General features: G+C 37.9%; 1 protein-coding gene across 3 annotated transcripts in view; it reads left to right on the forward strand.

The window, feature by feature from the left end:
• Positions 1–22,996, forward strand: part of COL25A1 (collagen type XXV alpha 1 chain) — a gene marked incomplete at its 3' end in the record, with an annotated part of 463,727 nt that overhangs the window by 361,541 nt on the left and 79,190 nt on the right. For 2 of the 3 annotated variants that reach the window (XM_082837696.1, XM_082837698.1), the window contains exons 12-14: positions 86–130; positions 20,651–20,704; positions 22,675–22,701. In XM_082837696.1, the coding sequence (XP_082693822.1) occupies positions 86–130; positions 20,651–20,704; positions 22,675–22,701 (126 nt within the window). The remainder of the gene's footprint in view (positions 1–85; positions 131–20,650; positions 20,705–22,674; positions 22,702–22,996) is intronic. The other variant, XM_082837697.1, reaches the window with a different exon arrangement.

The raw sequence follows: 22,996 nt of genomic DNA on the forward strand, positions 1-22,996 counted from the left end.
CTGACATATCTAATACAATATAAATTTAGAATTGAAATATTTTGTGATTATGATATCAATTTATTTCAATCATGTGTCTCCTTAGGGTTCTGTTGGAGCACCCGGAATTCCAGGAATGAATGGGCAAAAAGTGAGTTCTATAGAATATACTACTTTTGATCATTTGGGGAGGATTAAAATCACAAAGTTTTTCTAGTCAGTAATGTTGGTAATAAGTTTATGTGCTCATAAAAAGATTACATATACTTTTGAAATATAGGAATATTACGGGGCAAATGATCAAATTAGTTTAATTTTTAAACTAGTGCACTAAATAGCCAGAAACTCTTTTATTTTTATTTTATTTTATTTTGATATGTATGAGACACAACTATATGTTTCTCATAAATATATTTGGAGTACAAAACATGCTGTGTTTAACATTAATTGTGATAAAATGCACTCTGGTTTATTCTTGTTATAGCAGGCTAATAGACATTATTTCTTTCATTAACAAAAGTTATTCCTACAGAGGGACCCTATTGGAATCTTGTGAATTCAGAAGCAAGCTGTTTTTACTGTTAAGCAAAATTAGGAGTTAGACTTGCTAAGCTCTTTATTGTACTGTTAATAATGAAGGGAAAAAATGTAAGGCAAAAAGAACCCACAGCTCTACATAGACATATCTATGTGCCTGTGTACATTTATTCCTGCAACATACTTGCAGCTGGACAAAGCATCTAGCTGTATCCCACAGGTGGACCTGATATTCTGTGCTCCTCAACACTGCTGAGTTTCTCTTCAATCTGGAACCTCTACAGAGACCAGGAAAGCCATTGTGGTGGCTACCAAAGCCGCTATCTGGGCCCATCTACCAGGAGCCAAAGAGCTGAGCTAGGGACTTTCCTGTCTCCCTCAGAGCTTTTGGACTGGCCCTTTGAAATCCTGGGACTCATCAGCTTGTCTTCCCAGAGGACTTTAAATCCATGCACTCTGAATTGAGTTCTGAAATCATAAGGAGCCCAACCCTTACAGACTTCCTTGTGACCTCTCCCATGTTGTCCACATTTTCTTCTCCAATGAGACATAAACAATAAGAATTTAAAACCTACTGAGTGGCTAAGAACATGGGTCTGCCACTTAGAGACTGTGTGAATTTTGGCAAAGTCCTTGAATTCTCTGGCCTCAGTTTCCTCATTTGTAAAAGGGAGACAGTAGCAATTCCTACCTAATAAGGTTAATGTGAGGCTTAATGAGGAAATAGACATAAAGCCCTTATGACCATGTTTGATTTTACTAGTAAACTTCTCCTTCATCTCATTTTAGTGAAATTCTGGAAATTTGATTGACCTACGTTTTTGGTTTTTTTAATTTTTATTTATTTTTGGCTGCGTTGGGTCTTCGTTGCTGCCCGCAGGCTTTCTCTAGTTGCAGCGAGCGGCGGCTACTCTTTGTTGCGGTGCGCGGGCTTCTCATTGCGGTGACTTCTCTTGTGGTGGAGCACGGGCTCTAGGCACGCGGTCTCAGTAGTTGTGGCTCGCGGGCTCTAGAGCACAGGCTTAGTAGTTGTGGCACACAGGCTTTGTTGTTCTGCTGCGTGTGGGATCTTCCTAGACCAGGGCTCGAACCCGTGTCCCCTGCATTGGCAGGTGGATTCTTAACCACTGCGCCACCAGGGAAGTCCCTTGACCTATGTTTTAAGAGACTCTCTTTTTCCAGAATTTCTCGATTCCCAAGTGAAATTAGTGTTGTCAACCAAATCTTAGGTAGCCTGTGGTCCCCAAATCAAATATGGGCTCTCATCAGTAGTTAAATGCCCATGTCACAGCCCTATTTTCCACTTGGTAAAATGTATATCCATTTGCTTCACAAATCCTGGTAAAGACAGAAGATTAACTTTCTATTTAGAATATTGCAGCTTACAGAGGGAAACATAAGCAAAAATTTGAAAGTGTATTCATTCTATGAAGAATTTGAAAATTGTGTAACTCAAGATAATATTTAGAAAGGACAAAATATGCATATAACATAAATGCTGTTTTTAACATTGGTGAAAAACAAAACTTGTATGCCTAAGGTTAATGTTTTGCTTTCTCTTTGTTTCTTTTCTTCTTCCAACTTTGAGACAATCGTGAAAATTCATAGAAACCTTTAGCCTGAAACAAAACAACTTTAAAACTGTCACATACATGCTTATGAAGACTGCATATTCTTTATTTTTGCAAAGGAAATATGCAATTTCCTTAGCAAGAGAAAGGAATGTGACATTTTCTTGTCCTACTCACCAAGTTTAACTTATATTTCAAGGAAATACACAGTTAATATTTGCAGTTTTATGTCTTGTTATACATCTTTATAGCATTTTTAAAGTGTTTTCTGTAAAACCTAGGGAAGCTAAATGATTTCATACTTTTATGAAGGTATCAGCAAAGTGTAGTTCAAGATTTTTTTTTCCTACTCCATAGAACTTAACTAAAACTTTGTGTTAATCCTAGCCATTATCTAACATTTGTAATACTTGTTACATCATCTTTAGGACAATAAGGTGCAAAAACATGAGTCCACTGAAAAAGCAGATCATTTAGACAGTAAAAACAAAGTTGAAAGTGGAGTAATAATTCTATACTTAAAGCTATGAAATGTATCTTGGTTCTCTAGAATTTATTTTCCAGAAAGAGAGCTTACAATGACATTAATCATTTTTTAAAGCACCTCGATGTCCTTAAACTGTCTTAAGAAAAAAAATTTTTTGCACATCACAATTTCACTTTTTCCAAAGAAGTACTTTTGATGTTTAGAAGATCATTTTCAAGTAATGGTTAAGGATCAATATGATTTCTAAGCCATCAGGAACATGGCACATAACAACTAGAAAATCAAAAGATTTCTCTCTTGTAAAAACAAAGAAACTGGTTTAAGCAAATATTTTGTTAGTCTACCCCTAAAATATTTCCCATCCATTCAGATTGACAAAATTGGTGATTGGCTTTGGCCAATAACTTGATGATGACATTTTTTTTTTACATTATTTTTCTTTAAATTTTGGTCAACTTGATTGCTAATCTGAATATTTCTTATTTGTGTAATGGTCCTCCAGTTCTTCAGATCGTACTGGGAAAAAAGACTTACATGAGCAGTAACGTGGCATTCAGCTCCAATCTAGCCCCTTCTGGCATCACAATCTATCAAGAGCTACTAAGCACCCTTCTCTGAAAAGTGGGAGGTGGTGTGGTATGTGGTCCTTGCAGTCCGAGAGAGAAGGCTTCAAGTCCTTGTCCTTCTTTGGGCAGGTTACTTAAATGTTTCTAAGGCTCCAGTGTAACATATTAATATAGACTTTGCAGTATTAACTAGATAATGTATCTAAGTGAACATAATGTAGTTGGGGCTCAATAAATATTATCAAGTATCTGTAGTAGTATCACACTTCAAGAATTTCAACAAATGAGCCCTAGGCTTACCCTCAAGAAGGAAGTGAAGCCAGTTGAATTTATGATGGGAAGAAAATGAAGACGCAAAGTCACACATGAAGATAAAATATTTCTGTCTCCCCTGACTCTTTCTCCACTGATGCACCCCATTCCCAGTAGTTGGAATACAAATACTATAGATAAGGGAAAGAGAAAGAGGAAGACACATCTCACACTATTTCGAAAGCTCAGTCACCGGTGTGGGGTCATGTAGGAGCGCTGACCTGGAGTTGAGATATTCTGTGCTCTTCCACTTTGAAAGTTCCTCTTCCTCTCTAGGCTCCAGGCGGCTCCATTTGCAGAATGAGAGAAGGGGCTGTACTAATTTATTTCTAAGTCTCTAAGAGATACTGTGCATCCACAAAAAGTCACCCAAGTCTCTTTTCCAATTCAACCAGCTTCTAGCATCGTCTGTCTCCAGTTCTGAAAGCAGTTGTTTCCATAATTTGGACTTCCTCCCAATAGCCAAAGCAGTTAGGGTAAATGTAATGCTAGGTCTCACCTAAAAAAGTAAACTGTTGCCTTCTTTGCCTCTGGCTAATGGCACTGGGCACAAAAATTTCTGTAATTCTCATGAACAGATCTTGTTGGTTCGGAGATATTATAAACATTTTATTTGTACCCCTTCATTCATTCTCTCTCTCTCTCTCTCTCTCTTTCTCACACACACACACACACACTCACACACACACACATACACACACACACACATGCATATATGAAGAGATGTATATCTGAATATTTGTCAATTAAACCCTACTTAGATACTGGAGAAGTGGGCTTTAAAATTTTTTTGTGGTAGAAGCATTTTTTAGACTAAAGAACCCTTTGACAAAATAAATTGCTGTCTGTAATTTTTGTTTCTCTATATATTTATATATGTATTATGTATATAATTTGTGTTTGTATATATATTTATATATTATATATATTTAAATATATATAGGTATATATATATCTATATATCAACTCTTAATAGGTGTTATTAGAACACTGCTTTTTTCTACTCTTTTCACATTTTCACTTTAATTGGCATACATAAGAATAAATCATCATTATGGCAATATATTTGAATAGTAAGCAGTGCCCAGCACTGTGCAAATGCCATAGGAGAAAAGATCTGGGGGTAATGATAGGGCACATTAAAGGTCTACTTTGTGCAGCTCTCACATCCTTGTCTCTGTTACCATAAAATTAATGTTAAAGAGTTTCAGGATTAAAAGCAAATTATTTTGTCTAAGCAAGCTAGAATTTTTCTGAGGATCCAGAGTCATAGTTTTGCTTCCAAAGCAAAAGATAAATATCACATGATCTTGTTTCATGTATTTTTCAAATACTTTCTATAGTTTATTATATTTAAAACTTCAAAATACAATATAAATAAAATATTGATATTAGTGTATCATCTTGAATCTATCCCAGATAGCTGTATGATTTTTAACTAACATTAAAATTTAATTAGTTTATAGCTATGGTATTAAGAGTTCCTTTTCATCTCTTATCCATGAGTCTCACAGTTCTCCACTGACATTAATCCTCACAGCATACTTCTAATGGCATTTTTATTGTAAGTATATTTAGAGAACAGATAAATGGAAGCTCTCAGACTTCCAAAGGTCAAGCCGTTGATTCAAGTCTATACAGTGAGCTATATACAATGAACTCAATATTTTTTATCCCTTATTCACTTTCTGTAACCACTAAATGAACTCTTTTCTTTTGCTACCTTTGACTTTATCATTAAAATGTTTGAATTAAATTCCTGAAGGATTTAAGTATGTTGTAGTTCTGATTTTATCCTGACTAGGTAGCATAAATTTACCCAGTGATCTATTACCCAATATATTTATAACTTTCCAATTTTAGACTTTAAGAAAAGATATAGCGAGTAAATGAAGGGATTGATGTTTGATTCCAGATTAATTAATAGTTTAGGGAAATTGTCTTACAGCAATTTAATACTTTGCAGATTAAAGTTGAGAGTTAAATTATTTTTATTAATTTTTCTGCCTTTTGAAGTTAGTGACTATGTGCATTAGAATTCTAAGAATACATGACTGTGTTTTCTCTGGTAACTATGATAATAGGATGCTTTCTATCTTCTTGAAGAAACATCATCACTTTCCTATTACAGGATATTTCTCTTTTTTCCAGTTTTATTGAAATATAATTGGCATATATCACTGTATGATTTTTAGGTATATAGCATAAAGGTTTGACTTACACATATAGTGATATGACTACCACAATAAGTTTAGTTAACATTCACCATCTCATATAGATAACAATAAAAAGAAATGGAAGAGAAAGAAAAAAGTTTCTCCTTATAATGAGAACTCTTAGGATTACTCTCTTAACTTTCGTATACATCATATAACAATGGTAACTATAGTTATCATGTTGTACATTACATCTTTAGCATCTTATAATCCGAAGTTTGTACCTTTGGGGAAGGTCACCTTCCTGAAGTGGTCACCTTCTGTCAATTCCTACTCTACCCAAAACCTCCAAGCCCCAACCTCTGGGAACTACAAATCTGATCTTTTTCTGTGAGTTTGTTTTTTTGTTGTTTGTGTTTGTTTGTTTTTTTAGATTCCAAATAGAGTTGAGATCATAAAGTATTTTTGTCTTTCTCTGTCTGACTTATTTCACTTAACATAATGCCCTAAAGGTCCATCCACGTTGTCACAAATGGCAGTATTTCCTCATTTATTATGGCTGAACAATATTCCATTGTGTATGTATATACACCATAACTTCTTTATCCATTCATCTGTGGATGGACACTAGGGTTGTTTCCATGTTTTGGCTATTGAAGTAATGTTGCTGTGAACATGGGGTGCAGGTGTCTTTTTAATTTAGTGTTTTCATTTCCTTTGTATATATTCCCTGCAGTGAAATTGCTGAATCATGTGGTAGTTCTATTTTTAATTCTTTGAGGATCCTCCGTACTGTTTTCCATGGTGGATGCACCAATTTACAGTCCCACCAACAGTGCACAAGTGTTCTCTTTTCTCCACATCCTCATGAGCTTTTGTTATCTCGTGTCTTTTTTGAAGATGGCCATTCTGACAGGTGTGATGCGATATCTCATTGTGGTTTTGATTTGCATTTCCCTGATGATTGGTGATGTTGAGCATCTTTTCATGTGCCTGTTGGCAATTCACATACAGGATCTTTCATATAGTAAAATCACATCATCCCTGAGTTCTATACATATATTCTCGGGCATTTTTATATGCGAGCTTACTCTTAAAGGGAATTTTCACTCAATTTTACTTGTTAAGTGAAACAAAAGCTATTTCTATTCTTTATATAATTAATTTTAAGTTCTTTTACAAGGGGATAAAAAGTTGGTTGAAAGAAGTACTGTAATGCTGGCTTGAAATAAAGCAATTATAGTAATTTTTTTTAAAAAAAACACTTTCCCCCTGACTTCATTTAGGCATGTTACTATAAAAGTTAATACTAGTTATCATTCTGCTAAAGGGTAATATTGGGAGAGGGAAGACTAAATAGTTGAGGAAATGGTATTGGTGGGGGAAGGGGTGTGAGAGGAAGGAAAGCTGATCACAGACTGTTGCAAAACAAAGCAACAACAAGGGAAATGTGTTTGAATGAATTATGACATCATCAAGTCCACTTATTTTCCATTTTAGTTGAAAAGACACTATATTTTATAGATGAGATCACCAAAATATTATTTACCAGATCTGATTAAACTGCATATATAATCTGGTGATTTTTTTAAAAAAACTTACCTTAAACATTTTCACTGATTTATTTACCAATTCCTTCAATCTTCCATTCAACAAAGCTTTTTCAGCCTTTACTACTAAGTACAAGGCAGCGTCTGAGCACGGACATTAATGCTGTCTCTGCCTCATGGAATTTCAGCCTATGGTGAATAAGGACATTATATGAAGTTATACTAAAGATCTGTTAAATGACAATGCTGTTAAGTACTACAGCGGAGGAGCACAGGACAGCCTGGCTTGGTGCAAAAGGGTCAAGTAGTGCTTCCCTGAATAGGCGACTTTAGGTGCAACTCAAACAGTGAACAGCAGTTGGTAAAGGGAAGAGAAAATATCACTATGTTGCAGTACTTACAGTTCAAGTTAGACAACCTTGGTCTTAGAATTTTGTTCCTAAAACACCATATTATTAACCACTTTAGGGTTTTTGTATTCATCTTGGACTACTTTTTTTCCAAGTTTCTTACCACTAAAATAGTAAGTCAGTATAAATCACAGAGCCTGTTCTTGTATCATTAGATCTGATCTCTGAATGACATTCTTGATTTTGAAATTTGCATTAAAAATAAGGCTGCAATGGAATAACTTATTGTGACAATCATAACAGCTTAAGATTTACCCAATTCCATCTCCTTGATACTAGGCCACATTGCCAAGGGCATAGGAACCGTTACCCAATTATGAAACAGCATCAGTGGGGTTAATTTAGGAGAAATTGAATTTCTTTCAGGATCTTCTTCTCTGTCTTCTCTGCCCAATGCAGAGAGTAGAAGAATGCAGTATGTAATACTGACATGTATGTAGCACTTACTAACTGCCGGGCACTGTCCTGAGTTTACCTCACTTATTCCTCACAGCAATTCTATGAAGTGAATACTATTATTATCTCCATTTTATTAATGAGGAAACCAAGGCGCAGAAAGGATATCTTTCCCAGGGTCACTGAGGTGTTTGTGGTAGAGTTCAACTTCAAAGCCAGTTTGTTGGCTCCAGCTGTTAAGGGTGTGGATTTTAAATTCAGAAAATTCCATCTTTGCTGTTCAGTATATGTATGATCTTGGACAAGTTACTTCCCTCCTCTGAGCTTTAGTTTCTTCATTTGTCAAATGAAGATTGTCATGTTCACCTCAAAGTTGGTTTTTTTTTGTCTGTTTTTTCATCTCAAAATTTAATCGGACAAAATGAAGGAAGTATAGAATGTTCACTGTTTGTTTTAAAACATTATTAAATAAGAGCAGACTATTTTCCACTTTGAATTGGGGGCATTAAGAACTCCATGACTCAGAAACTTCCTGGGTGTATAAGTGAATGTTAGTAAGAACTATTATCTCTTTCTACTACTTTTCGCTGATCTTTAGAGTTTTTTCCGTTAAGATAACCACTTACCATTTCTATGAATAATTAGGTACATCTCTTCCAAGTGAAAAGAATAATTTAGCATTCAGACTATACATAGATTTATTATTAGGAGCTATACTTTAGGAAAGAAGAAATTACCTGGGTTTTTAAACTTTAAAAAAGGGTATATTATCAAGGGCACATTATGTTGCAAGTCATAGAATACTTAACAGAACTAGTTTTTAAAATAAAGGTATTTATTGGTCATGTAACTTGAAGGTCCAGCACTCATGCAGGCTTCAGCGTTGCTTTGTCCTGGCACCTAAACCTCATCACTAAAAACCCATTTCTTCCATCTTGTCACTCTTTCTTTCACGTTGCTGCCTTCACTCTAATTCCTGCTCTCCTCTTGGTTGGAAGGTGGCTGCCAATCATGCCTAGGGCTTCATTCTTTCCTATCTACATCCAGAGAGTGAATGAGAGTCTTTCCCCAAACATCCAACACCACTTTTGAGTTTCTTTGTCATTGGATACACAGAAGTCCCCGCCTCTTCCTCATTCCTGCACTAGGGGAATATCAGATGCTGATTAGCTATTGCTACTGCAGTTCCTTTTCTAGCAGCCCTAGTCATGCACAAAGTTGCAATAAACACTAATTATCTAATTTAGAAGAGATTCGTGTAAGACACGAGAGCTGAACAAAGTGTGTTGTATCTGACTTATCCCAGTCCTAACAACCTCTTCCAGGTCACATACTCCCTTCATCCATTTTGATATTTTGTCTTCCTAAAACATGTCATTATTCTTAATCTTTCTTTTCCATAAGAGTACACGCAGAGAACAATGTCTCTGATACACGTAAAAGAGACCCCCACCCCACACTGACATCATGTTCCCAGGCTGGTTTTTGGTGACTTTTGCACCTTTTGTAAGTTATTTAAACGGGAATACTGCACAGTGTTTCCCTTAGACCCAGGCAGTGTTTCTCTTCACCCTCCTTTGTCCCTCTTATGTTGGGTCCGTCCCCACGGGGTGAAAAGTCCACAGGGCCAAGGAGACATGCCCACTCAAAGCCCAGATCCCTGCTTCTAGATCATAGCCCAGGTACCCAGGACTCAAGAATTCCTGCTTCTATTGTGCTGAGTCTGCTTCCATTGCCCGTAGTGGCCTCTTCCCCAGGTCCATTTTCCCAAGGGTGAACCACACAGCTGGCGTGTGCGCCTGTACACCTGTGAGGGGCCTAGAGCAGCTATTGGTGGGGAGCTTTGGGCAGAGCTTGCAGGCCGTGGTGTCCACACACAACCCCAAAGTCCCTTCTTGATGAATAAGAGAACTGGGGTTGGGAAGAGAAGGGAAGACATTAGCAGGGAGGGTTGAGATGGGGGGTCACCCATGTGTACTTCTCCCTAGACCTTCACATTTTAGGGGTGTGCTCAAGGCAGATCATTCTTCTCCCCTGTAAATTTCATCCAGATAAACTCAACTTAGCTATTTTCTGTGACCCCTAAATTCTTAGCTATCTCTTTGCATTTGAATTTCTTTGTTCAAATTATATCTTGTACATTTCTGTCTACGTTAGCCGTACAAAAAACGCGAATAAAAGTGTTAACCACAAACTTATTTCTGAAATAGTCCATACTATAGCACTATTGATACAACTATCATGTTTTCTTATTTTAGACATTTGTACTTTTTTTAAAAGCATAATGAAGGTTTGGTTATTAGGTTTAGTTTAGGTATTACTTTAATCAGTTTAGGACCCATTTCAGTAAATTATCTGAAATAGAATATTTTCATTAAGTTTCTGGCTGATAGAAGGGTCTACTTTTCTACTATTATTCATATTACCAAGGTGGACAAAGAGATTTTAATTTTAGGGAGGGACTTTGCTGACTGGATAAACGAGACAAAACTCCCCTACAGGGATGCCGGTTCTTTGGTGCACAACCAACTCAACAGAAAGCTCAAAGAATTTTCTGTTTCTCTTTCACCAAGTAACAAAGCCTCTGCCTCCGGGAAAGGAACAGAAGAAGCATTAGGCATTGAGTACGCAAGTAGGAGCTAAAAACTACTGAATTGCTCCACATAAGAGAGGGTGAAGCGGAATTCCCAGGATGGTTGAGGAAGGAGGGAAGGAAGGAGGAAGGTGAGGTGGAAGGGGGAGAGAGGAGAAGGCAGAGAGATGAGGAAAGTCTGAGTGCTCTGTGATGGGACACCTTTCAGGAACCCCAGGTATTCAGTCCTGAGCTCCCAAAAGACCTGAGGAGACGCAGACCTACTAGAGAATGGACTTGAGGACACGGGGAGGGGGAAGGGTAAGCTGGGACGAAGTGAGAGAGTGGCATGGACATATATATACACTACCAAACGTAAGGTAGATAGCTAGCGGGAAGCAGCCGCATAGCACAGGGAGATCAGCTCGGTGCTTTGTGACCACCTAGAGGGGTGGGATAGGGAGGGTGGGAGGGAGGGAGACACAAGAGGGAGGAAATATGGGGACATACGTATATGTATAACTGATTCACTTTTTTATACAGCAGAAACTAACACACCATTGTAAAGCAATTATACTCCAATAAAGATGTTAAAATTTTTTTTAATAAATAAATAAATAAAATAAAATGAGTCATGTCAAAAAAAAAAAAAAAAAGACCTGAGGAGAGTGAATTTCTTGAGGCAACTGGTGAAGAACCAACTGACCCATCTGAATTGGTCTGGGGCAAAACAGAGATGACACATACAGATGTAAGAACTCAAGCAGAGTAGTGGGAAAGCAAATCCTAGGCTTCCATAGCTGGTGAAATCGGGACTTGAGGCAAGTTTAATCAGATGTCTGATGAATCTTTCTTCATGCCACCACTGACATGTTTAGTCCAACAACAACTAATAATAATAATAAAATAAAGTTTAATCCTTTAGATCTGGGAGAGGGTAAGCATTTAATCTCCCTCCACACACTGCATAGAATAAAAGCTGAGCCCCACAGAAGCTCAAGCAATTAGCTCTGTGTCCCAGGACCAGAAGTAGAAAACGTGGGATTAGACTGGAGGCTTCCTGAAGCAGCTTTCTCATTTTTTGCAAAAATTAAAGACAAAAGAAACATAATAAATCTGAATGAGTTCTTTAGACACAAGTTACTCAGATAGAGGAAACACAAGATGGGGAATCGGAAGACCTGGGTTCTAATGTCACATATGCCTCTTTGCAGCTCTTTGCTTCTGGAAAAGGTACTTCCCCTTTCTGAATGTGTTTCTTCATCTATTAAGAATGGCTGGCTTGGTTCCTTTCAACTAAAATATTGCCCTTGGGACTTCCCTGGCAGTCCAGTGATTAAGACTCTGCACGGGGCATGGGTTCAGTCCCTGGTCGGGGAACTAAGATCCTGCGTACCACGCAGTGCAGCCAAAAAAAGAGAAAAAAAAAAAAAAATATATATATATATATATATATATATATATATATTGCCCTATTTTGTGAGTGCTTCTGCTTAAGGAGAAGCATTTTGTTAGAATTTTGTTAGAATGAGTTCATGAGGTAAATGATGACACATGTAAGTTTTCTGGGAAAGTTGAGATGACGTGATAATTTATACAACCAGCATTGCCCCAGCTACTACGTGCCCTTCACTGAGACACATGGGGCGAGGGAAGGAGCAGATGCAAGAGGGGAGATAACCGAATAGATAGAAATATTTCTAATGGCCTGGTCTCTGTACCCAGAGGCACAACTGTTGGAGCCTTCAGTCCTCTAGGCGACCACTCTTGCCCTGACAGAGTCCTGGGGGGGCTCAGGGCTTTTCCTTGGCAACAATGAAAGTTCTGCTTATTCCCGGCATCCTGCCCTTTACGGGACTCCTCCCCTCCACTAACTCCCGCTCTTCACTGACCCCAGGCTAGTCCTCTACTTTTCAATTCTGTTTCAGACTGACCTGCGGGACATGGACATGTCACTGCTGGGTTAACATCTCTCCCATCTTTTTCCTGGGTCCCTGTCTCTTTTCTCACCGCTGTCTTTCGCCATAGTCCAGACAAAGAGCCACCTCTTGCCACCAGATTTATAGGTCTTTTCCAGTTTCCCAGCAGAAAAGTCTTGCTGTCTTCACCTCTTACTAGGCCTGTAAGGGCTTCACATTTTCATATAGGCTTAATGTATTCGCGTCTCCTGTGTTCATCCATTCCTCCAACATGGATGTACTGAACAATTATTATGTGTTAAGGTACAGTTTCTAGGCAGTGTGGAAAGTTCGTATTCTGGTGGTGGAGAGCGGGTGGGAAATCCGGTCGCCAAGTAAAATACAGAAGGCTCAATCAAATTTGAATTTCAGATAAACAACCCATCATTTTTCATGTGATACGTCCATTCAATGTTTGGGATACACTTAATTAAAAATTATTTGTTGTTTATCCGAAATTAAATTTTAGCTGGGTGTCTTGTATTTTTGTTTGCCAAATCTGGCAATCCTGATGGGGGTGACGGAAGAGGACCCAAAAAATTCTCCCTTAGGTGGAAATTAGTGCAGTGGAGAAAGCAAAGTAAGATAATGGGTGGGCATAGGGAGTGGTGGTGTGTGGTGGTGGGTATTCCAGGCAACCCCTGTAATAAGGGGACAGTTGCTCCAAGGCTGAGAAGATGAGAGAGTAAATCCCTGGATATCAGAGGGAAGGTGGTCCACGGGAGAGAAGCCCAAATGCAAAGGCCGTGGGCCAACTGCTGCCTAGCATCTTGAAACAAAGAGTTCAATGTGGCTGGAGTGGCAGAAGGTGAGGTCAGAGAAGCAAGGGCCAGACCTTGCAGGGGCCCTTATTCCGAGTGCGATGGGATAGCCTTGGAGAGAACTGAGTGAAGGAATTATAAGTTGACTTGTTGTTAGGAGAATGTTGGAGGCCGGTGGGTGGCATGGGGGTGGGTTAGGAGGTCCCTAGGGGCAGCCTCTACCCCCCGCACCAACTGTGGCTCCCCTGGCCCCTCAGCAGCCTCTGCTCCACAGCAGTCCTCCGCTCTCAACCCCACACACACTACCTTCCTTGCAGAGTCCAGTGGTGGATTTTAACTCCACAATGGCGTCTCCATTCTGAAGTCTCGCCGTACGTTGACTTGATTGAATACTGATGTGCTCCTTCCCTGCTTTTAAAGGTTTCTGGTTCATCGTGTCTTCTAATAATTACATAATTTTATGGTTTAAACTAATGCTGTTTGATAGAAACATAAAGCAACTCCAAATACAAGTCACATATGTAAATGTGAATTTTCTAGTAACCACATTTTTTAGGTGTTTAAAAAGCAGGTAATACTAATTTTACTAATATGTTTTATTTAACTGAATATATCTAAAACTACCATTTCAATGTCATATAAATTAATATTTTAAGGTTAATAGTATTCACATTATTAATGAGATATTTTACATTTTTTTTTTTTTACAACTGAGTCTTCAAAATCGTATTTTATGCTTACATCACATCTCAAAAACTAGCCTTATTTCCAGTGCTAGTGGTACCATATTGGACAACACGGGTTTAAACTCTGCTCATTTTCAAGGTTCATCCCATACCACAGTCTTTATGGCAGGGAAACAGGGTGGGGGGCGGTCAGAGAGAAGTGGGACAATTGCCTAGGGAGCAAATGGGATCCAATAATGTGGGATTGAGAACATTTTTCCATTGAAATTCTAAATACATTGGTGCTAGACATCTGTAAACAACAACAACAAATAAATTACCCAATTATGGTTTAGCTAGCATAAAAATCTAATACGGACTACTCTGATTTCATTATGGCTGTGTGGCTTCATTTTTGATGTTTGATTCCAACTTGTCCTTCTACTTTGTGCTATTTAATGCCAGGTTGTACAGTTCTAAATGTATTGAACTATAACATCATTAAAGATTTGCTTCTTGTTGGATGCAGTGATTGACAATCTCCAATATACAAGTGGGTTGTGTTTTAGATTTTACATATATATATAGAGAGAGAGACAACATATATAGAAAAAAACTGATGCATTAGTTCAGTGGGTCAACCCGCACAAACTTATGTAAAAAGATGGAGCTAAACTGTAATATTATTAGAGTAAACTGGATCTCCCTTAAGTCAAATTTCTTAAACTAGGGGTGTGTACCCCTGGGAGTTCATGGAAGTGGGCTGGAGTACAAAAAGACAAAGGATTTATTTAGAGCATTAATAACACTTGGGGTTTGGGGCAAGGATTCTTGTTTTATAGTTTTGTGTGGTAAAATGCTACATTTCTAGAAATTTCAAGGTAAAATATGTTGGTCATTTTCTACCTCCTACCTTCGTCCAAGTTTCTATTCATCCTCACTGGCATTAGGGGACTAGGGTGGAAGACTAAACTAAACTGAACTAGAGAGAAAATAAATATGAATGGAGAGCAGAAACTCCATTTTCCTGACTCTTCCCCAGATAGTTCTAACTGGAAGTCCCTGTGGGCCCCTCACTGCCTTCAGAGAATCTTCCTCTACCAAGGGTTATCTACCCAATAGCTACCGAAGCCTCTGAGGCTCTGAAGCCTCGTACAGGGTCACCCGACTCCCCGCCAGGACTACCTGCAGGAGAGAAATGACTGGCAGCTGGTCCTGCTCACCACTTAGGCCACTGAGATCCTTCTATACGCTGTCACTGTCAGGAAGAAAGGCCCAGTCCGCCCAATGCTGTAGAGAGGTATCAATGACCAATGCTGCCCGTTTTTAGTCTTTATTTTATTACACACAGGCACCAACCCCACCAACTCCAGTGGTAGGAGAACACCCTTAAGACTGATACCATGTTATGTTCAATATCATTCATTTCATCTGCTGCTGTTTCATGTTCCTTGTACAGTAGTCCCCAGCCCCATCCGCAGGGAATACGTTCTAAGACCCCCAGTGGATGCCTGAAACCGAGGAGGGTACAAAGCCCTATATATACTATGCTTTTTCCTATATGTACATACTTATGATGAAGTTTAATTTAGAAATTAGGGACAGTAAGAGAATGTCTGAATTGCCCATATTTGGGGCCATTATTAAATAAAATAAGAATTACATAAACACAAGCACTGTGATACCACGACCGTCGATCAAATAACTTAGTGGCTACTAAAGGACTAACGGGCAGGATATGCTGGACAAAGGGCTGATTCATGTCCTGGGTGGGATGCAGCAGAATGCACCGGATTTCATCACGCTACTTAAAACAGCACACAGTTTAGAACTTATGAATTGTTTGTTTCTGTAATTTTCCATTGATATTTTCAGACCTTGATTGACCACGGGTAACTGAAACCAAGGAAAGCAAAACAGAGGATAAGGGGGGACAATTGTAGTTCTTCTGTTTAGATGAGTTCTTCCTGAAAATGGAGTGCTTAAAGGAAACAAATCTATATTGACAAGGTGAATGTAAAATTATACTACGCTAAAAATTTAAAGGTGTAACCCTTTGTGATTGAAGTGACAGGGAGCAGTATTACTGCTAAATGGCCTGTTTCTCTTTAGCACTCAATTTTGTAGGAAAATGACATTCCTTTCTATTGTTAAGTATTCTTTCAAGTTGCCCCTGAATAGCAGTAACTAAACTAACTGTAAAAGCCTTGGGTGATGTTTTACATTAGAGTTCTAAAGAGCGTTTGGTTTAAAAAAAAAAGAAAGAAAGAAAGAAAGTAAGCAGCGTTATCCTTCTTAAAAGTCAGTTCAACTCATTTTTAGCTTAAATACACTAGGAATAGCCCTAGAATTTAAAGCGTAAGAGAGGAAACTCTATCAATCTACCCGTAGTTAAGATGTTAGCTGCTCTTTTGCTTCATTGCTATCTTTGGAATGTCCTTAGTAGTTGTGAATATGAGATGCATTCAGAACTAGATGGATAGATTATCCGGTAAACATGAGACTAGTTCTCACACGCACAAAACCCAATTCCCATTTTTTGGTCTATACTTCTCTGATATATTTCTCTGTATATGTACTTTTTTACTATATTACGTAGTAAAGTAATATCATTGTAACTTTATTTGAAGAGGCCTCATGATATTTTGTCCTCATATAGCAGAAGATATTAATATGACATATGCTTCATTCTTCATTAAGACTTCCCTTTGATTTCTATTTATTATGCTCTTTATGAAGTGCAAGAAAACTTTGCTCAAAGAAAAAAGTTCCATCTCAATTAGATGTCCTCTTAAGTTGTTTATGTAGATATCTCTTTTCTCACTCAAAGACAAGCTCTCTGGGCACAGGTACCTGTCATGTCTATTTCATCTTTATATCTCATGCAACACTCTGCTCAGAGTAAAACATATAGTAAATTTTCACTAAATGTTAGTTGAATGAATTAATGCCTTCCAGAATCCCACTGCTTGGTCTTGGTACTCAAAGTTGTACAACGTTTCATCTGTAACGTTCCTTTAACAAACCTGGGAAACTAAATTTGAATAATAACAGAATGTTCCATAACCTCCTAATGTGAGTTTGAATATATTTCTCTTGTTATAACTTTTTACAAAGGTAAAATGCTACGAGCCATTTTTCCTTTTTATTGTCCCTTGATTCGTTCAGGAAACAGCCTTATTCACTTTTTAGCTTTTTGTGTGTGTGTGGGAGGGGGTGGTACGCGGGCCTCTCACTGTTGTGGTCTCCCATTGCGGAGCACAGGCTCCGGACGCGCAGGCTCAGCGGCCATGGCTCACGGGCCCAGCCGCTCCGCGGCACGTGGGATCTTCCCGGACCGGGGCACGAACCCGTGTCCCCTGCATCGGCAGGCGGACTCTCAACCACTGCGCCACTAGGGAAGCCCCACTTTTTAGCTTTAAAATCTCGCTACATACCTATTTAACCTTACAAGTGATAAACGTAAAACGGCCCCAGTAAATTCTCATTTGTGCTTATTAAAATGGCCACAGACACTTCCCTGTGGAAGTACCACAACTACTAAGCCCATGTACCACAACTACTGAGCCTGCGCGCCTAGAGCCCATGCTCCGCAACAAGCAAAGCCACTGCAACGAGAAGCCACCGCAATGAGAAGCCCGCGCACCGCAACAAAGAGTAGCCCCCGCGCACCGCAACAAAGAGTAGCCCCCGCTCACCGCAACTAGAGACAGCCCGCGCGCAGCAACGAAGACCCAATGCAGCCAAAAATAAATAAATTTAAAAAAACAAAATAGCCACAAAAGTAATTAAAATTGTGATATCCAATGTTGATGAAGTTGTGAAAAAGTAACAGAGTGGGTGCCTAGAAAAGCAGATAAATCTCAGATCCCTTTTGGAAAGCAACTTAGAAATATTTACATAGATGTTTATTTTAATTTCCCTTTAACAGCAAAAATTGGAAACAACCTAAGTATTCAGCAATTTGGGACAGCTTAAACAAATGATCACACCTGACTTTGATAGATGATAAACTATTCACAAGACAATCACAAATACTGTGTAAAAACAAACATGTGGTATAAAATAATAAAAAATCGGAACGTCAAACTATGTAATAAGCTTACAATTGCTTGAAATATGTAAGCATAAATTTAAATGACTAGAAGGAAACAGGACAAAATGAAAACAGTTATGAAAGAGTGATGGGATTATGGGTGCAATTTTTTGTTTTCTTTTACATTAAAAGATTATTTTAACAAAATATAAAATCAAAGGGAAAAAAAGGATCAAGTTTTAGTCCCTCGATGTTCATATTTTAAGAAGGATGTTGTGCAGATACCTAAGCAACATTTGTCTTCCTTGCTTCAAAATCTCAGCATGTATTTTGTCTGGTTCCAGGGGCTCAACCATTTTTTAAGAAAAGTAATTCTGGCTACCATAGTTATTCTTTGAAAGTCTAAACAAAGTTTGTATTGTTCCCTGGCAGCATCTCGTTTGCATTAAACCATGAGTTACGATATTAGTGCCTCCTGGTGTAAGTTTTTTGAAGAAAGCAGACTCGATAACTCTTTTTCTGGTTGCATAGTAAATGACAGTCCTCTTTCAGGGTGTATTCAATTTCCATTGGAGTTCTTACCCTGGGTTATGTACAAATGGCTTATCAAAATTTTCTTATAATAGCCATCGTTATTGTAAGCCAACATTTTTGCTATTTTATCGAGGAAAGAGCAAATGATTATAGTGTAACTTTATATAGGAAGCAGAATTTCTTCCATGAGTTAAGACTTTAACAATTACAATAATCCAGTATAAGAGAAAAACATTTTTTGCTCTTCTAGAAAGACACTATTAACTTCACATTGCTTAGTTTATCTGGTAGGTGAACAAAAATCATCTTTATAGAAGTTACATTTAATTCAGGTCTGTATACATTCTGGAAGGTCATTTATAAATGGGGAGTATAAACCAAATGATAATAAGGATAGAAATATTCTTCATCAACTCTCCCAGTTTCGAGATGCATTCATTCATTCAGCAATGCATCATTGTACCAAAAACACAACCTCTTAAGGCAGAGTTGTGTAAATCTGGAAAAATTACTTTACCTCTCTGTGCCTTAGTTTCTCCATCTATTAAATATAGATAAAGATAGTACTTACCTTATAGAGATTTGTGAGAATTAAGTGAGTTAATGAATATAAAGCTACTGGAACTTAAGAAATGTTGCTGTTTTACTAATGTAAGTGTTCTTGAAGGTGAGAGCACAAATACTAAAATGGCACAATTTCTGCCCTCCAGACCACCTAGAAAACATTCTTAAAAAATCAACTTGGTTTGCCGTTAGCCTAAAACTGCTCTAAAAAATAAAGTCAATTTTTTTTAATCAACTAAGTAGCAACTTTTTTTTTTTTTTTTTTTTTTGCGGTACGCGGGCCTCTCACTGCCGTGGCCCCTCCCGCCGCGGAGCACAGGCTCCGGACGTGCAGGCCCAGTGGCCACGGCCCACGGACCCAGCCGCTCAGCGGCACGCGGGATCCTCTTGGACCGGGGCACGAACCCGCGCCCCCCGCATCGGCAGGCGGACCCTCAACCACTACGCCACCAGGGAAGCCGCTAAGCAGCAACTTTTTAACCCTCAGGGGAAAGAAACTTGCCGAGAAGTTGAAGCACATAATAAATGGCTTTGGGAATGTTTTTAAATGAAAATGAAATTCTAGTTGCTCTACATTTGAGCTACACGGAAGTATTAAAAGCTACACTTTCTTTCTTCTCCCAGTTTTACTGAGATACATTGGACACATGACATTGAATTAGTTTTAGGTGTACAACATAATGGTTTGATACATGTATATACTGTGAAATGATTACCACAATAAGTTTGGTTAACATCCATCATCTCACATAGTTACACTTTTTTTTTTCCTTGTGATAAGAACTTTTAAGATCTACTCTCTTAACAACTTTCAAATATACCATACAGTATTGTTAACTACAGTCGTCATGCAGAATATCTTTCCTTTGCTTCTGAGCGCAAGAGACTTCCGCTTTGGAAAACAATTGCTGGTTCAGAGTCTAGAAAGATTGATATACATCATCATCTTTCTGAAATGGAAAATCCTTCTAGCTAATAGCCATCATCTTTTTCTCAAATGCCTATCACTCAATATGACAATGAAAACCACAACTCCTAATGTTTATTTTAATTATATTTACAGTGAAACCGGAAAGAGAAATCAAAGCCATTTTTACTTTTGTGTCAAATATGTCTAAATGAGTCAAGTAGATGTTCAAAGGTGTGTATATTCTTCAAGATTTAGTTTTGGAGATGCTCATTTGCTTAAGTCTAATAAATAGAATGATTTAGTCTCTATTTTCCTGAGCTGATGAAGCACTTGAAAGTTCTCCATCAAGAAAGTCTTAAATTTTCAGATGTCTTTTACTCATTCAACAAATATTGTACCTAGCATATACCTAGCTATATGTACCTAGCATCATGCTAGATATTCATTTCCATTGGTAATTTGCTTTCACTTTCTCAGTGGAGAAAAGACTCAACACAAGGAAATTAGTCCTCTTGTATCCTCGGTCCCTAACACATAGAATTTTGGACCAAACAAGCTAACTTGTGTAACTAGTCTAACATACTATGTACTTCTTGAGCATTATTGGATGGTTATATCCTCTAATGAGCTACATAATGTGTTGATTTTGTCTGTTTTATTTAGTAGTATCTATTTTATATTTTGAGGGTGAACCCGGGTTGCCTGGAGCAGTAGGGCAGAATGGAATACCAGGGCCAAAGGTTAGTACAAAGAAAACCAAGCAGAATCACTTGAGGCATGAGTTTTCATGAGATTGTAAGCTGTTACACTTTTTTTATAGCCCACTGGTTTTACTTGGATGGAATTTTTTGTCAATAATATAATACACTATAGTATAAAACTTTGTGACTAAAGAATAAGCGATGTTTGTGATTAGCATTAAAAATGCAGAGAAACAGTGTACGATATGTCTAAGTTTTTATTTCTGGGATACTTAAATAACATGAGAAAGCCTGTGTTTCAAATGTGAGTTTGTCATTCTACCACTTAATGAACATATTACAACATAGGCCACGTCCATACTGCCAACATTTGCATAATTTTTACAAGATGTACTAAAGATGTTCACAGTGCCACTGTGACTTTTCCTCAAGATTTGGCCACCTCTAAGGCTTACACAACCTAACCAGTTAATCAGATGAAGAGCATAATAAAAATGTGGCATGTTTGAAATTTAAAAATGGATGTAATCTGAATTACTAAGTAGGGAAAAAATGTAATCGAGTCTTTTTGGGGGTTCAAAATTTCCTTTGTTTTTGAAGAACAAATTAATCTTAAATATAAAAAGATTGGTGACAGTTTAGTTTAAACCAAATAGGCAGACAAATCCCAAGTCCTTTGATGAGTGACCATCCCTTGAAGTACAAAACTAATGTCTAATCCCATCAGCTGTGCTGGTATCCATTGTGCTGTGTGTATCCATTGCCACAGATGCTTGTCAGCTGATTTTACAGATCACGTTGCTATTGACAGGAGCCTAGGACAGACCTAAAATTTATAGACCTGTCTTTTGTCCTGCAGGAGAGGAAAGAAAATATTCCTTCTGGGACGACAGCCATTTTCCTGTCTTCTTCCCTCTCTTGCTCCATGCTAAAAAGCCAAATGATAGGAGTTAATGCTCAATGTATGTACAACAGAAGTACTATTCTTCTGTTGCCTAGCGACCATCAGGATGGCTGCTGAGCAGTGAAAGGTAACCAGAAATTCAGAAAGCCAAAGGGTCAGGCGGAGTTTCAGGGAGTGAAAAGAGTGTTGCCTTCAAACAGACTTCTTGAGTGAATTATAATTTTAAAAAACACAATAAGCACCTTAAAAATCATTTTTAAAGTAGTCTGATCTTATTGCAACACTTTCTCAAGCTTTTCTTAAGAGGAATATTATCATAATGTGTGTGATTTGCTTTAGATTTACTCTCTGACTCCGTCCCCTGTCCCTTCCTGGGTAAAGTGAAAATGAGATTCTTTTCAGAACACAATTTTGCATTTTAGTCCTTGTACTGTCATGGTCATCATTTTGAGTAAAGACATCTCTCCTAAACTCACTTAGAGTCTGCCCCAGTAGAGTATCTTTTCTGAAAAAAACTAATGCCTCCTAAAGTACACCTAACTTGGAACATAGTGGTTAACAACAGATTGAAGAGAGTTCGTGACATTGTGAAGGGGTCCAAGTTCAGGCCTTAGTGACATCAGGGGAAGGCAGATTAGAGAACTACACTGGTACTCTGACCCCTGAAATAATCCGTGCACCAGGGGCTGCTTTGAATGGAAGAGTTCATTGAAGGATGTAAGTAAATAAACTCACCTTACTGAGTCTGAGTTTGAGCAGAATAAAGTGTCATAATCTCAGGAGCCTCTTGAGACGTTGAATTGCCACAACATTTTTCTCCTTAGTGCCCTAAAAGCCGGATTTTGGCTGGTCATCTTAAATATCTTTCTTTAGTCCTCGAAAACAGAGAATTAAAATTACATTTGCTATTGATATCCATACTCAGTGCTCCAGGAAACTTGTCTTAACCTTTTGTTTTTATATAGCAACTATATATTGCCAAAATAGAAAATGTCATGTATAATTTATCTATTAATAGTATGTTCAATATCTGATTTTGTTTAGTGTTGATTGATTAGGTGTTTTATAATTTAATATGTCACTCAATCTTCGTTCTTTTGCCCAGGGACAACCTGGAGAACGAGGAGAAAAGGTGAGAATGATTCTGCTGATTTTTATTTTTTTTCCCCAAAGAGGTACCAAACTGAACTGTATTTATGTGTGGTTGGATAGACAGATACAGGTATACAAGCATACCTTGGAGATATTGCAGGCTCCATTCCAGATCACTGCAATAAAGTGAATATTGCAATAAAATGAATCACACGAATTTTTCAGTTTCCCAGTGCATATAAAAGTTACGTTTACCCTATACTGTAGTCAGTTAAGTGTTCAATAGCATTATGTCTAAAACACAACGTGCCTGCCTTAATTGAAAAATGATGCTG

The sequence above is a fragment of the Leucopleurus acutus genome (genome assembly GCF_964270905.1).
Source record: "Leucopleurus acutus genome assembly, chromosome: 4".
Lineage (NCBI taxonomy): Eukaryota > Metazoa > Chordata > Mammalia > Artiodactyla > Delphinidae > Leucopleurus > Leucopleurus acutus.